This window comes from Anarhichas minor, unplaced genomic scaffold, assembly GCF_050575085.1.
Source record: "Anarhichas minor isolate MPS153535 unplaced genomic scaffold, ASM5057508v1 ptg000050l, whole genome shotgun sequence".
Lineage (NCBI taxonomy): Eukaryota > Metazoa > Chordata > Actinopteri > Perciformes > Anarhichadidae > Anarhichas > Anarhichas minor.
Genome location: NW_027466496.1, coordinates 1125001 through 1138979, shown reverse-complemented (window position 1 = coordinate 1138979; position 13979 = coordinate 1125001). Strand labels below are relative to the sequence as shown.

At 44.0% G+C, this 13979-nt stretch overlaps 1 protein-coding gene across 1 annotated transcript in view; it reads left to right on the top strand.

The window, feature by feature from the left end:
- The window catches only part of LOC142971873 (partitioning defective 3 homolog), a 301306-nt gene that overhangs the window by 277939 nt on the left and 9388 nt on the right, over window positions 1–13979 (top strand). The window contains exon 22 of the mRNA XM_076112603.1: window positions 4782–4905. Coding sequence (XP_075968718.1) covers window positions 4782–4905 — 124 coding nt within the window. The remainder of the gene's footprint in view (window positions 1–4781; window positions 4906–13979) is intronic.

The following is a 13979-nucleotide window of genomic DNA, read 5'->3' as shown; positions in this document are numbered from 1 at the left end:
TGCCAAAGGGCCCAAACTTAAGACGCCTGCCCCATCATCTGCTGCATGGAGATACTGGGGCCGGAGCAAGAAACCAGATAATCTGATAGAATTTCAATCAGCAGTGATCAGATAAGAAATAACAGACCGTCTGATTTTAAAGTCACACCGACACCCCAACAGTTCAGCATTTCTCACGTTACTTGGAAATGAGCAAGTCTGCGACAGCTCTCAGAAGCTCCTGTCAAACTTCTGTTGAAATTTTACCCCAAGGATCATAACACTCTGTCTCTCTCATTCTGATTGGCTGGGACTGGCCCCTGACCTCGGGTATGCTCATATGACCCATGTTACACTCTCAGTGATTGGATTACTCCTTTATTGGCCAGTGGCAGTGTTTATAGGGGCATGCTGAGACTCAGCGCGGCTTTGATCCACCAACAGAAGCAAATAGGGGGACTAGGGCCATAGTTTGCATCCTTGGCCTAAGCCTCGTGGTGTGTGAGACATCTGCCAAATCCACCTGGATCAAAGGATGACTATTACACAGACAGGCATCCACATACCCCCAACTGCAGCTTTAGAGGGCTCATGACCCCTGTCAACAGGTCAGGTTGAAAAACACAGGTGGGATGGGGGTCACACACATGTATGCACATGGACACCATTGGTTCTGAAACAAAAGCTCTAACAAATGGATTCATGTATACATTGTGAAGTGTGATTTAATCAAAACGCTATATTCATCACAGGTTCAAAAAGCTTGGAGCTTATTTGTTTTTTGGTGTTGTTCCCTGGCATTTTCCGACTTCGGCAAGTTTTTATAATCCTTTCTTAATAAAGGGAAAGGATGAGTTGGAGCAGCAGATCAGTAGAGGGTCTGTTATTGTGCAGATGGACCTTGTTGTTTGACCTGACTCTGCATGCTTCATAAATTCACCTCTCCCAATAAGCCCTTAAGCTCTCAGGCAAGCTATAAACACAGCAGCAGTGTGACGTTACGCAATACAAGGTGTCTGTAAAGTGAGGAGAAGAGAGACGGGGAGAGGGAGAGTGTCGGCTTCTTTGTGTCTCTCTCTACGTCCATGGGCTGCAGTCTGTGTTGCAGGGGTATGTTTGCATGCATTTGGGAGCGCAGCTCATTCCAATGGCGTCAAATATCGGCACTTTGTTACTCCCCTCGGCGTCTGATACCAACCCACAAGACACCCTTTAAGAACCATCTGTTTCCAACTTAGTGGTTCTGTTGCCTGGACCTGAGTAAGTGTTTCTGTTTAAATTCAATATGTTAACCAGGAATTTTACAAGGTGCGACTGCGCAATGGGCTACCCCATCACACGGTCACCCCGCGCTCCTAACCCAGTGCATCAGAAAGTGGGGCCAAAGCGTGAATGTGTGACGAGTTGGAATGAGAAGGTGTTGGGGACCAGAGAGGGCTGACATATCGCCCTGTGAACACGCGGATGAATTTTGAGTGAATGTCATCATATACAGGAGGGAATGGACAGGGCTCTGGATAGGCTGTGGCACACGGATACTTTATCTGCATGTTTTTTAAATTACTTTACAGGCGGCATCACATTTTCCAGAACTGGGATTAAGCCCTGGAAGCTTATACGATCGTGATGCAGACAGCCTGCCTGTACCCCCGAGTACACTTATACAACCTGTGACCTTTTTTCCTTCTGCTCAAACATGTGGCTTATAGCAAACTGATGAGCAGCGCTCATTCATATTCCCTCACACCCGTCTATTGTTGGTTGGAGTGACACATTCATCCTAATTGCGGAGGTGGTGTGCTGACGTACATTGCCACCAGTCACCACTGCCCCCCCCCCCCCCCCCCCCCCCCCCAGTATTTCCGTGCAGCTCTTGTTCTTCAGGCCCATTACAGACGTTGATGTGTCCACAGGGGAATTTATAAGCGGTGATACCTGATGCATCGCCAACGATCATGCTGACTAATTACACATCGAGGTGCCCAAGCATTGGGGAGCTCTCAGGGAAGGCAGCTGAATCCATCTTCTTTATGTATGGAGACAGACCGGCTGTTACAGTGATAGTGGCGCCTCTTCGTGCTTGATTCCTGCTCTTTCCCTGCGCAAAGCTCTCCAGCTCTTTTTTTTTTTTTTTTTTTTTTTTTTTTTTTTTTTTATGAATATATTTACACTGGAGAATTCCACAGAGTGGTTTCGAAGAATCCCATCTACTTGGTACCCCCGTGGTGGGTGGAGGACCACGAGGAGAAGCCCCTGCAGATAATCTAGATATTGCACAGGCCTCCTTTGAACTGCCATGACAAATTCACCCCTCGTTAAATCCCAACCCCGCTCCTAGTCCCTACGCGATGCAATTTCCATTTGTAGCACTTTGAAAAATATATCGAAGTGCCTTGCCGCGAGTTCTTTCATTTGCCAGAGATCTTGTCTTCGCTGATCTTCTCCCTTTCCACACCCCAGCACTTCATCTGTCACACAGAAATTTGGTAATATACAGGCCGACCCTCTTTCTTAGATTGACGCTTCAGTGCGTGAGAGAAGGGCAATAGGTCCCTTTGTGTAGGAAGTGTATATGGACACAAGCGGTCTTGTTTTATAGCCTGGGTTGTGACCCATTTTCTGGATCCCCAGCTGGCTCCCACTGCCCCCACTGGTTCCTGTAGTCCAGTGGCGCATGTTTGAGAAGCTGATGCTAGCACTGGCCGTCCCTGGAGGGTCAAAGGGAACAATTTACGAGTGTGTTTGTTTGGAGTCAGCTTGGTCTTCTCTTTGACCAGCCTCGGGGATTAAACTAATTGCACGCATTGGACTGCCCAGATCTATGTTTGGTCTTTTCCCACCCATTGCAGTCTCGTCAAAACTCTCACACGAGCCGAGGAAATGCCATGTACTGTATTTGAACATATCTATTAGCAGGCATATATTAAGGAAATGTGAAGAAAATGAATTCAGAATTGCAGACGTGTTTCTTTTCTTCTTAATTGCTGTGTGGCTTTATGAATGTCTTTGCACATGAACATGTCTTTGGGGAAATCTTGAAACCTTTGGGTTAATTGCTGTTTTAAAATTCAACAGATGGATTCAATGTTCATATGGAGTATATAGCAGTGTTAGTCATACAGAAACTAATGGATTTACATCACTATTGCATGCTGCCCTTGTAGTTAAAGGTATTAAAATCTTGTATGATAAAAGAGAGCACATTTTGACTCCCATCCTTTATCAGCCTTTAAGTGTTGCTATAAGGTTTGTACATAAAGTCTATGTTGCTCTGTTGTTTACAGGCTTCAATTAAGTCATTTCATTTCTTTAACATTGCATATGCTATTTAAGCAACCTCATGCCAATGTAAAGGGAACATTGATTTTGTAATGAACAGTAATAGAAGGACCTCACCATCACCCCACAGAAGCGTTGGCCACCTCACACCCCAATGAGCCACTTAATTGCCCACATCCACATAAAAGGCCTAATGCACGCTCCCTGCGCTCCCAAACACATAAAGCTATAGGAATCAAATGGACTATAACTAATACAATTGATTTTGATCAGGCAGTACGGATCTCGCACTAACCGCGCCTCGCCATGTGCTACTCAGGGGTAATGCACAGAGATCCGTTCAGCCTTTATGACATGCTATTCATTGTGCTTTTAATGATGCTTGATTGGCAGCATGTCCTAGTGCCCATTATCATCAGAAGGATGTGCTCATTCTAATCTGCAATTATCACCTTAATTGCGCCCAGAATCCTCTGGGCCCAAATAAGCAATCACTTCCACCGCTGGCGTGCCACCTGTAAGTGCTCCTGAGGAGGACACGCAGAGTGACAGGGTAACAGGTCCTGGCTGACTTTGTCTCCTTCCCTTTCCTCACATGCTCTTGATTAACCTTTCCCTTTTTCCTCCCAGCGCCTTCATGCCTTTATCTCCCTTTTCCGTCCCTCACCCTATCCATCCCACTCCCTACATCCCCGAGCTCCCATCCCCTCCCAGCACAAATTCCTAACCTTTGGTCACTTTCATCCCTGTGGTATGCATAAATACAGGCCCATTATCAAGACGGTTGTCTCGCCATAATTATGCATTTTGTCATGTGCTGCCTCTGTAGCTGGTGATAAAAGGAGAGCCTGATTAAGCTGAGGGAAGGCTATTGATTCCTATTGAGAGGGCCCTCAAAGCCCTTTAATGAAGGGGATGTAAATGAGAGTTTTCCACAGTGTTTAATGACTGCGTGCCATAAAAAGGCCAACATTCTCCTGCAGTGTAAAAGGGACATGCATCACTCACAATGGTGCACGAGGGACACTTTCAGTCATAGGGATGTTCAGGAGTGAAAGAAAAAGCACATTGAGATGTCAGTGAGGTGTGCAAAAGGGAATCATAACTGTCAGATCAAAAGGATCTTCGACACAATTTAGTGGGGTGTTAGGGTGGTCAAGTGAATTATTCAGATATGAAAAAGCATCAGTAGAAACAGAGTAATGTTCCAGGTATTATTTCTGAGTGGGGGCTTGATGAAAAGCACCTCCGGATAACCACTAAGGGCCTGATCAGACAGAGACAGGCATTCGGTAAAAAGGGGCGCATGGAGCTTTTTTTTTGTGCAAAACACTTCTCTCTTATTAAAATCCATTACAAATAGCCGTCACAGGCTGTTCAAACGCGCTCTGTCTGATCAGAGCCTAAGCGTGCGATCTGGATTCAAAACGACTAGTCCCACCATCTAACCTCCCCTCTCTCTCTCTCTCTCTCTCTCTCTCTCTCTCTCTCTCTGTCTCTGTCTCTCTCTCTCTCTGTCCCAGCAGTCACATGGCTCCCAGTAACCACGACCGGATACAAATGCTGAGGCACGAGTTCGAGCAGTCCAGGCAGGAGGACGACGACGTGGAGGACCACAGCCACGCCTACGGCTTCAACCAGTCCTGGGTGAGTGTTCGGAAAGGAGCTGCGCTCCAGCAGAGTGGCGCTGAGCTGCACACGCCCAGATACACATGCTCCAAAATACCCCTACACCCAGAGCTCTTAGAGTGATTCCCCCCCGATGCACCACTGGACTCAGATTATCTCCAAATCCACCGGCAGTTTAATAGCTTCCTTACACTGAAATAGTTCCTCAATCTACTTGTGACACAACCTTACTTTGATCAGAGTTGGGCACTACTCAGTAACAGCATAATAACGCAACTGGCCTTTTTTTCTTCTTTTTTTTTTTTTGCAACAAGCACTAACAAATCAAGATTTTAGTATTGCAATGTTGCTAAAAAACATTAAATGTCATTTTTTATTGGTATTCACATGATGAGTGTAGCTATTAATCAGTTAATTTGATCAAATATACAGTAGATTAAAATATATTACAGTAGATTTGATTCTTTCCAATTCATGCTGGTGATGGAGAGTGAGATAAACCCCACTGAGCATGAATGTGAATTGTTTCCTGCGATGGTTCCCAGGAGAAGACATTTAGTTATATATATCTGCAGACTGCAATTAAGTAGAGTCATAAATTCCTGCATCCCGGGATCAACTATAATAACAATCTTCCTTGTCAAATGAATAATAATTGATTCCACACAGTATGAAGCCCAGCACAACATTTCAATGGTTCCTCGAAGTGAATCGTGTGACACCGTCATCCTTCCGCAGCGTCAGTGTTGTACGGCTGCCAGACTATCTGACTCATGTCCCCGAAAGCTTTCGGTCAAATTTCTTGGACTAATTTCCGACCTTTGACCTGGAACTAATTGCTAATTACTCACATCTGTCTGGTGCCTTTTCTGTCTTGGAAGTATGACACACTTTACTGTACGGCGTAAAGGGGGAGAGCCGAAGAACAAGGGGAACATTCGATGACAAGTGACTATTCAGGTCTTTGAATCAAAGAAAGGGGTGAGAGATTGCAGACAGTGAGCCACACTGTTCATTTTCATTTCCATTATACTTGATTAAAGGGATTTTTAAATTAAGAGGTTTTAAATTAAAATTGGAGAGGTTTTTTTTTAAGCCGTTCTCCTTCTCTGTGATTGATCTCTACCAACAATGGGATTTACTCCTCATAATTGGAAAAATGTAATCAAGTTAATTCCTTTGCTAATTCATTCAGACCTGATCTCATATTCCTTCCTGCTGTGCAACTGCGCCGCCGAGTTTTTAAGTAAAGAAACACTTTCATCTTTCCACAGACCCTTTTATATCCCTGATGATCTCAACATGTGGTGCTGCTCACTTAACTTCTAACTTTGTTAGGAGGGATATAATTTAGTGTTTCCCAAACTCTCTTTCTGGGGACACATTAAACAAAAAAACCTTCACGACCCAATTCACAATAGGTCTTGTCTTTTAATCATGAAAAGAGCAAATTAGCGCGTAAATGAACGTCCCTGGACATTTTTACTGCCATTTCCACATCAGCTTATATTATCGAACAGGTAAACCAACCATTTCCAAGAGCTACTTTGTATCATACATGTATTAATGACAACATATACACATTGTAAATACTCATTGGATGACAATGTATTTAAGGTCAACCGTCCTTAGGAGATGGAGCAGAAACTATTTAGAGGTCAAATATTTGTGTATTTTTTTGCAGTTTAATGGCCTCAGACCGACGCAGCTTTTGTTGTCCTCTGACTTCTTCTGGCCTAGCTGTAGAGGAAAGAAGTCTAATTGTTTCACCAAGCGAAGCTATTTTCTAAATTAAGGGTCAGAGTGTCAGACCTTGAAAGTTAAAATAGTTGGCATCCAATTATCAATGTCAGTTTGTCAATGAAATTGGTTTGGAGTGGAGGTCGGGTGTGTCTGGGGTCTTCTGCTGTTTTTCCCATTGCCTGACACCATGTGTTAACACAGAGGTTTCCTTCAGCGTTCGTCCTCTCGATGGTTGAGAATCACTAAAAGTGGACTTCTCTCGCCACTGTAGTCCTAATCTCTCCCTCTTTCCATTCTCGCTCATAAAGAGAGAGGTTAACTGTTTGTTCAGCACTAAGCAGTCTCAGTCTGTCTCTGAGCTCCTAATTGCTTGTGATTGTTGACATTGTTGAGCGTACCCCCACTACTCCACTGGTAATAAGATATAGAGCCAGCCCTGGAGTATTGAAGTCTATTTTATTAGTCCCCTTTCATGTTATTTTAGTGCCGCGAACAAGGATTCACAATGGCAGAGCTTGTTAGGAAAGATACAGGCGCGCCCGTGCTATCTACGTGTTAACAACGATTAGAGGAACTCCAGGGAAGTCCCTCCTTAGCCGGCATCCAAAAGCAGGATGGAGATGGCTCTATTCGTGAAGAATGGGGCAAACATTTTGATAAGAAGAAACAAGGGAAACTGTGGCACAAATGTTAGGTTACACGTTCGACCGTTGTGTGTTGGTGAAAAGAGAAAGAGAAAGCCTTCAGAGATGTACAGACAGAGGCCGTGGTAAGAGGTCAAAATAAACTTGTATCCTTCCCTTGTAGATTCCATTTCAAAGGCATATTTTTAGACTGATTACGAGCTGAAAACTCTGTATAACTTTCAGAAAATTAACCTGTTTCATTCAACTGTGGCTTTTATAAGTGCAGTGCATTAGCATTTTCAGAAAGAGTGTTGACGTACACTGTAGGACCTACTAAAGCTGCTTTTTGTACAGAAATTGATGTCTTTGGTTTTTACAATTTGCGCTCTGAGTCATCGCTGAATGTTGTCTTGCAGGGATGAAAGTGAAACCTCTGTGACCCCCCCCCCCCACTCAAAACATTCAGTGAATGTAACCATGAAAAGGCGAGATGCTTCAGAAGGCAGTTAAATGCCTACCACATCAAAGTCTGCAAAACTGCACTTTGATGCACGCGGCCCCTGAGTACTCAAGGTTGCATCGTGATGACTTCCACACAGATCCACCAGCCAGAACAGGAGCTAGCATCTCAAGGCATGGCTCAGATCTAATATTTATACTCCATATTACTTGTAAAAACAGACGGCACCAGCTCAGATTTGCTTATCCAGATATTGTGATGACAGTAATATTGACGAAGCAATCTCAAGGTCCATTTAGTAGCTGTTGTGGATCAAATCACATGGTCTTCATCAGGCAGATGGAGTTTTCCCAGATGTCATGGAAATGTAGCCGTGTACAAAACCATCTCACACCCATTTAGAAGCTGTTCTGGAGCTTTTGATCACATTGCATGACCTTCATCAGCAGATGGTGTCTCCGCAGTTGCCATGGAATGAAATGTTCAAATTTCAATATTGTAATCGTCGAAAAAGCTGCATAACGGCTACTAAATTTACCCAGACATGAGCCTTTTTTGCTGTTTTGTCAGGAGCTAATTCCGGGTTACAAGAATGAACTTTAAAACTCAAGTAAAACTGGTACAGATTAAACCAGATTCTGGCACCAAATTGGTCGCCTCCCACTACTTTTAGAATAGGGCTGAATATTTCCCAGATCAGATGGTTTGATGTACACTGTGAGTGGGGGTCATGATACCCGATTCATTGCCTGAATCAATGCAAATTTGGTCATCCGATCATGCCAGGACGCATTAACTGTACTGTCGGTCTCAAATGTACGTATATCGGATCTTGCGCACATATGGATCCTATCAGTTAGACCACATGCCAAGGTAGCCTAGCGCGCGTTGACTTCCGATCTCAGTGAGGTGTGGACAGCATGTGGGCACAATCCGGACAATTTATCAAATGTATAGGTGTCCATCATCTTCCCTCCTACAGGGGAGTTCTTCTCCCGAGGAAAGTAAAGGGAAGAGAGGAGGAAAACCGGGGCTGGAGCCCAGCTGAGTTACTGCTGAGGAACACCCATCATTCCCTTATGTTGCCCCGTCAAAGTAAAAGCTTTTAAATAACAAAATAACATGGGACTATTATTGTGAACAATTTAGAGGAAAATAAATGTGTTTTTAGTGTGTCTGTCCGATCACTATTCGATCAGGCAGGTCTCATTGAATTGACAATTGTGGACTCGCATATATGGACATAGCTGAGTTACGATCTGGTGCACCCGATCACAAGTGTCACACTCAAGAAACAAGCTCAACCACAACAAGCTCCAATTTCCCCTCACGGCTGATGACAAAGGATCCGTTATAAACTGTAGTCAGCTTGTTTCATTATTATTGGAGTGTTTCACATGTTGTGGCTTAAACTGTAGTCTTGAGACGGACCAGACTGTTTGCATCTTCCAGACATCTGCTGCTCCATGTTTTTCTTGTTTTCTTGCATTTTTCTCTTTGGTTAGGATGTGGTCGTGTTTCAATCATTTTTTTGGAATTGTCACTGGACAAAACCGACTGGCGGTTCCATGCTTTCTTTTTTTTTTGTGTGAGCTCCATGTTTGTCAGCTGATCCGTACAGTGTGAGCTTAAAAATCACAGGTTCTGGCTGCGCAGAAAGGCCCATTAAAACGTGTAGTTTGGCTTCACATAACATCCAAGATGAAATGTTTGCCCAGCTTAAAGTCATATTCATATTTAATTCAATTATTTGTTGCTTAATAGCCCCCGGTGTCCTCTTCTCTTAAAAATATATCACCTCTTAGAAATGTTTCACTTCTGTGGTAAAAGCAGCGAACGTACAATAAAGTGGTGGTCATAATGAGGAACCGGTACAGCAGTGTGAGGTGCGAGGCTCCCTCTGTGTGAGTTTGACCCCCGGCTTGTCTCCGGGGTGTTGGAGACTGAGCTCAGGTATGTCCGCTGTGAGCACCTGTAATGACAACGCCGAGGTCAGTCCTCGAACCCCCGGCTTCTCCTTAATGGAATAATGACCAGGACGCGAGAAGCCCTGTCTATCATGCTCCCCCCCCCCCCCCAAGCCAACACACACAATTAGAGCTGGCGTGTTTTCTCTCTCTCCCCGCCGCTCCGTGAGAGGGGATTTCCAGATGTTCATCATAAAGCGCTATGTATTTTCCAAAGACTTGCTCTCTGTCTGCAGCAATGAAATCAATTTGTGCTGTTGGGTTGCAGCGCCAATGAGCATGACCACACAGAAGAGTGTGAGCGCCATGCTGCTACCTTGGATCAAACGCAGCAACGGCAGCCTGTAAAGCCCTTGTTTATGTGAATTCCTTTGATTTTTACTATCGCTCTATCTGCTGCTACCAGGCTGCATGGGTCCGCAAGCATTTGTTGTGTTTATGGAATCTCGGGCTCCTGTGAATGTGGTGCTCTATGTTTCTGGGAGTGCAGCTCACTCCTTCCTATGCGATCGTGTGAAGACTGAGCCGCTTTTAGCAGCAGTCACTTGACTTCCCAGGGCTAGAGAGTTAAGACAACAAAGCTCTGTGCCATGACAGTGTGTGAGTCCCTGGCTGAAGCCAGTTACTCTCATACATGGAGTGTGTTGTGTGATGCTGCCAAGCAGGACTGCATGTATATGTTTTAACTAGTGCTGGGCAACGATTAAAATATTTAATCGCGATTAATCGCATGGATTTTTTGCGATTAATCGCATTGTTATGGCAAAATTCAATAATGAATTCAAAAGTAGTGTATTGCGCACTTTTATTTTAAATATGAACAAAAGGGCAATAACATTTGGTTCACGAGATGCAGGTAGCATGTTTTAAACTTAATGTGAATATAATTCATACTTTGTTGGCATCTTATTCTGAAAACCGGATGTTCGCCTTAAGAAACCGGATGTTGTCTTACGTTAATCTTTCCGCTAACTTTCAAAGTCCTTTGCTCACTCCCGATCTGTGCCGTTTAAATGTGTTTACCGTGAATTTCAGCATATAGGTGCACTCAAATTACTGACTATAGGATGTTTGCTGGCTTTTATCCCACTGTTCTTGTCATCCTCTTGTTGTTATGTATATGTATGTCTCTTGTCTTTCAATTAAAAAAATAAAATAAAAAAAATAAAATTATAATAAATAAAAAAATGCGTTAACGCGCGATAAAATAATTGTCGGCGTTAATTAATGAATGCGTTAACGCGTTAACTTGCCCAGCACTAGTTTTAACAAAGCCATTTTGTCCATAATTCCACCTACTTGCAAGTGAATGAGCATTTTAACAGTTTGACGACTCAGATCATGCAGAAGAGGACCATAACATACTGTAAAAAAAAAAAGCAGCAGGGAAATCCTTTAGCCTCTCTTGGTTATATCTTGATCGATCTTTTTGTTCAGCTTCTTTTCCAGTTTGCTCGGCACCGCTAGCTGTCGCGATTGCATGGGTGATATATGATTATGGATATTGCTGTTCGATGTTGTGCGAGTAGCGAGCATGGTTTACTGATCTCATGATTACAACCGACATAAGCAAAAGGACTTTATGCCAACACATTTGAACAACATATCGCACTCAAATCGCAGCTTGTTGGGAGTAGGAAATGTTTTTTTTATTTTTATTAGAAATGCAATACTGTTGCATTGTTCAAAACACATCTGCAGTCAGAAGCGTGCGTGTGCACAGATGTACGCCATCGCCTGCACACTAAATATGCTTTAATACCAAACCTGTGTGTTTGTGTTCTCAGATAAGATAGAGAGCAGCGGGAGGAGACGAGAACAAAGCGATTACACTTCTCTTACATCGACATCATAGTACATTTCAGCACTATTACCCCACACATTCATCCACAAAGATAGCTTCACGGCAAAGAGATAAGACTCGAACATTTCGTTATGCCATTTGTGCATGCTGTGGAGTCCTGAAGTGATCTAGAGATAACCAGCCCGACCTCCCATCCACCATGGTTTCCTGGTCTAGGGGACCCGGGAAATGGCAGACCACACCGCTCGCTCTCAGATGGATACTACGCCCGGAGTCACACACCCCAGCGACCACAAATGGACTGGGCTTGCTTATAATAAATTGTCGGAATTGGGTTCGAGGACTTAAAGAGAGGATCATTATCCAACTGCCCTTTTTTTTTTTTGTCAGGATGTAATGTTTCGCTACCATTCTCTCACTTTGGTCTCGCTCTGTCTGCCCATTAGCAACTTAAATGTCTTCCATATGTTTGTGTACAGCAGGGCTGCTTTCTCAAAACCGTTCCCTATGCAGTGCGCTACAAAACACAAAGCATCATGAGGAGAGTGGGCGGTAAAGCCACATGTGAGTGCTGACCCATCGCAGCAACCTGCTTTGATATCTGAAAGGTCCGTGACCAGCTCTGAACCAAGAAATATTACACCTTGGAACTTTTAAAGCTAAACGTCTTCCCAGCTGCTTTCCTGGTCCCGGATTTTTGATAGCTGCAAATAATTTTCATAATTACGACCCCCCCCCCCCCCCCCCCTCCAACTCACCGTCTGTGAATGCTCTTGTTTAAACAGGTGATTCCTTTTCTTTCTTTTTTTGTCCCTGCCTTGTCTGCGACACCACCAAGGACGCAGGGGAGCGATAAAAAGCGTGCCGTATCGACATCATTTTTCACATTACTGGATAAAAAGGAACACGGACGTCTCTTTGATTCGATTTTAACAAATGTCATGTTTTATATGGCATTGTATTCCGGGCCCAACATGGAATAATCTGATTCTCCTCCCCTGGATAATGACATTAAGCTGACAGATTTTCTCTCCTGGCTATTTCTCATGCATTTCTGTTGGCATGGCGTCACCCGCCTCAACAACTTCAGTTTCTCAACCGACGTGTCAAGCACCTCCGGATTCCTCACCACTTCCTCTCAAATCGCATTTAAAAACTTTCAGTGTGCGTGACTAATTATTTTCTCACCACCACATTCGGCCCCAGTAAAATAAGTTCTCCTTTCCCCCCCACTGTTCATCTGATATTCGTTCAGGTGCTCTACACGTTCTGAGTTGCGGGGAACGTGTTGTTGCAGCGAAACCTGAAACATATGAGTCCAATTCACTTCACCCACGTGGAATACTATTATTTTTTAGGACTTGGAGTGCTCGAGAAAGGACTTCTTATTGGCGCTGAGCGAAATGTAATTGCGCTGTTATTGCAGCTGTCCAAGTGAGGAGGAAAGCAGCCATTTCGACAGCACAAGATGTTTCCAAGAAGACAGTTTTGCTGACAGCCTTCCCATCCGCCAACTCACCTTTTCCGCATCAATCCAATCTGTCGTGTTACCGCTCCTTTACGCAGATTTTTCACATGTCAGAAAACTCTGTTCAGCTTTTAAAAACACTTAAAAGTGTGAAAACTGTTGGTTAACATCTCCTTTATGCACACTAACCGTCCACACCTGCCTACCACATTTACCGTCCGAGCCTTATGAAAACTGACACTTGGTCAAGCCCCGCTAGCAACACCTCCTCAGCTCGCCTCTGTTTAATTGGCTTGTCATGTTCTTTCATCAGCCAGCTCGTTAGCGGTGTGCTAGTGTTGAGGGAGATGATATCTCCATGTCAACCCCGCCGATGATCAGACAACAAACACACACACACACACACACATACACTGGCGCAGGTTAGTGGTGTGTAGTCGAGTCACACGTAAAATCTGTGAAATGAAGCAGTGGCTGGTGATACTCATCTATATTTTACGTCTTCAGCATACTAGTGTTCAGAAATACACTGCACACGTTTAGCAGAATATCACAGAGAGTGGAGAGAGTAGTTAGCATTAGCAGAGGATTGTAAGATCCAAAGGCAAAGGGCCAGCAGTAATGTGGCCAGTGCGTAGATTGATTCTGAGACATGCTTTCTAAATCCAACAAAGGAGCACGTACGTAGCTCCAAAATCATTGATGCATGGATTAAATCTGTCAGCGATAAGGACATTAAAGTCATTTAACCACATCTACCAAAAATGCATTGTACCCTCAGTAGACCTGAGAGCTAGATTGTCCTGCACAACCTATTTAAAACATTGCTTTGGAGTGGCTCTCATCTTATTTCTCAGATAGGACCTTATAGGTGAATTTGCCTTGGGACCCATTTTATTCCCCATATACATGCTGCCACTCGGGGAGATTATCAGCAGTTTAAGCAACATCTGCTATCATTTGACACCCGGTTGTATTTTTCATTTTAACCGGATGAGCCTCGTGAAATTTCTCGGCAAAGAAC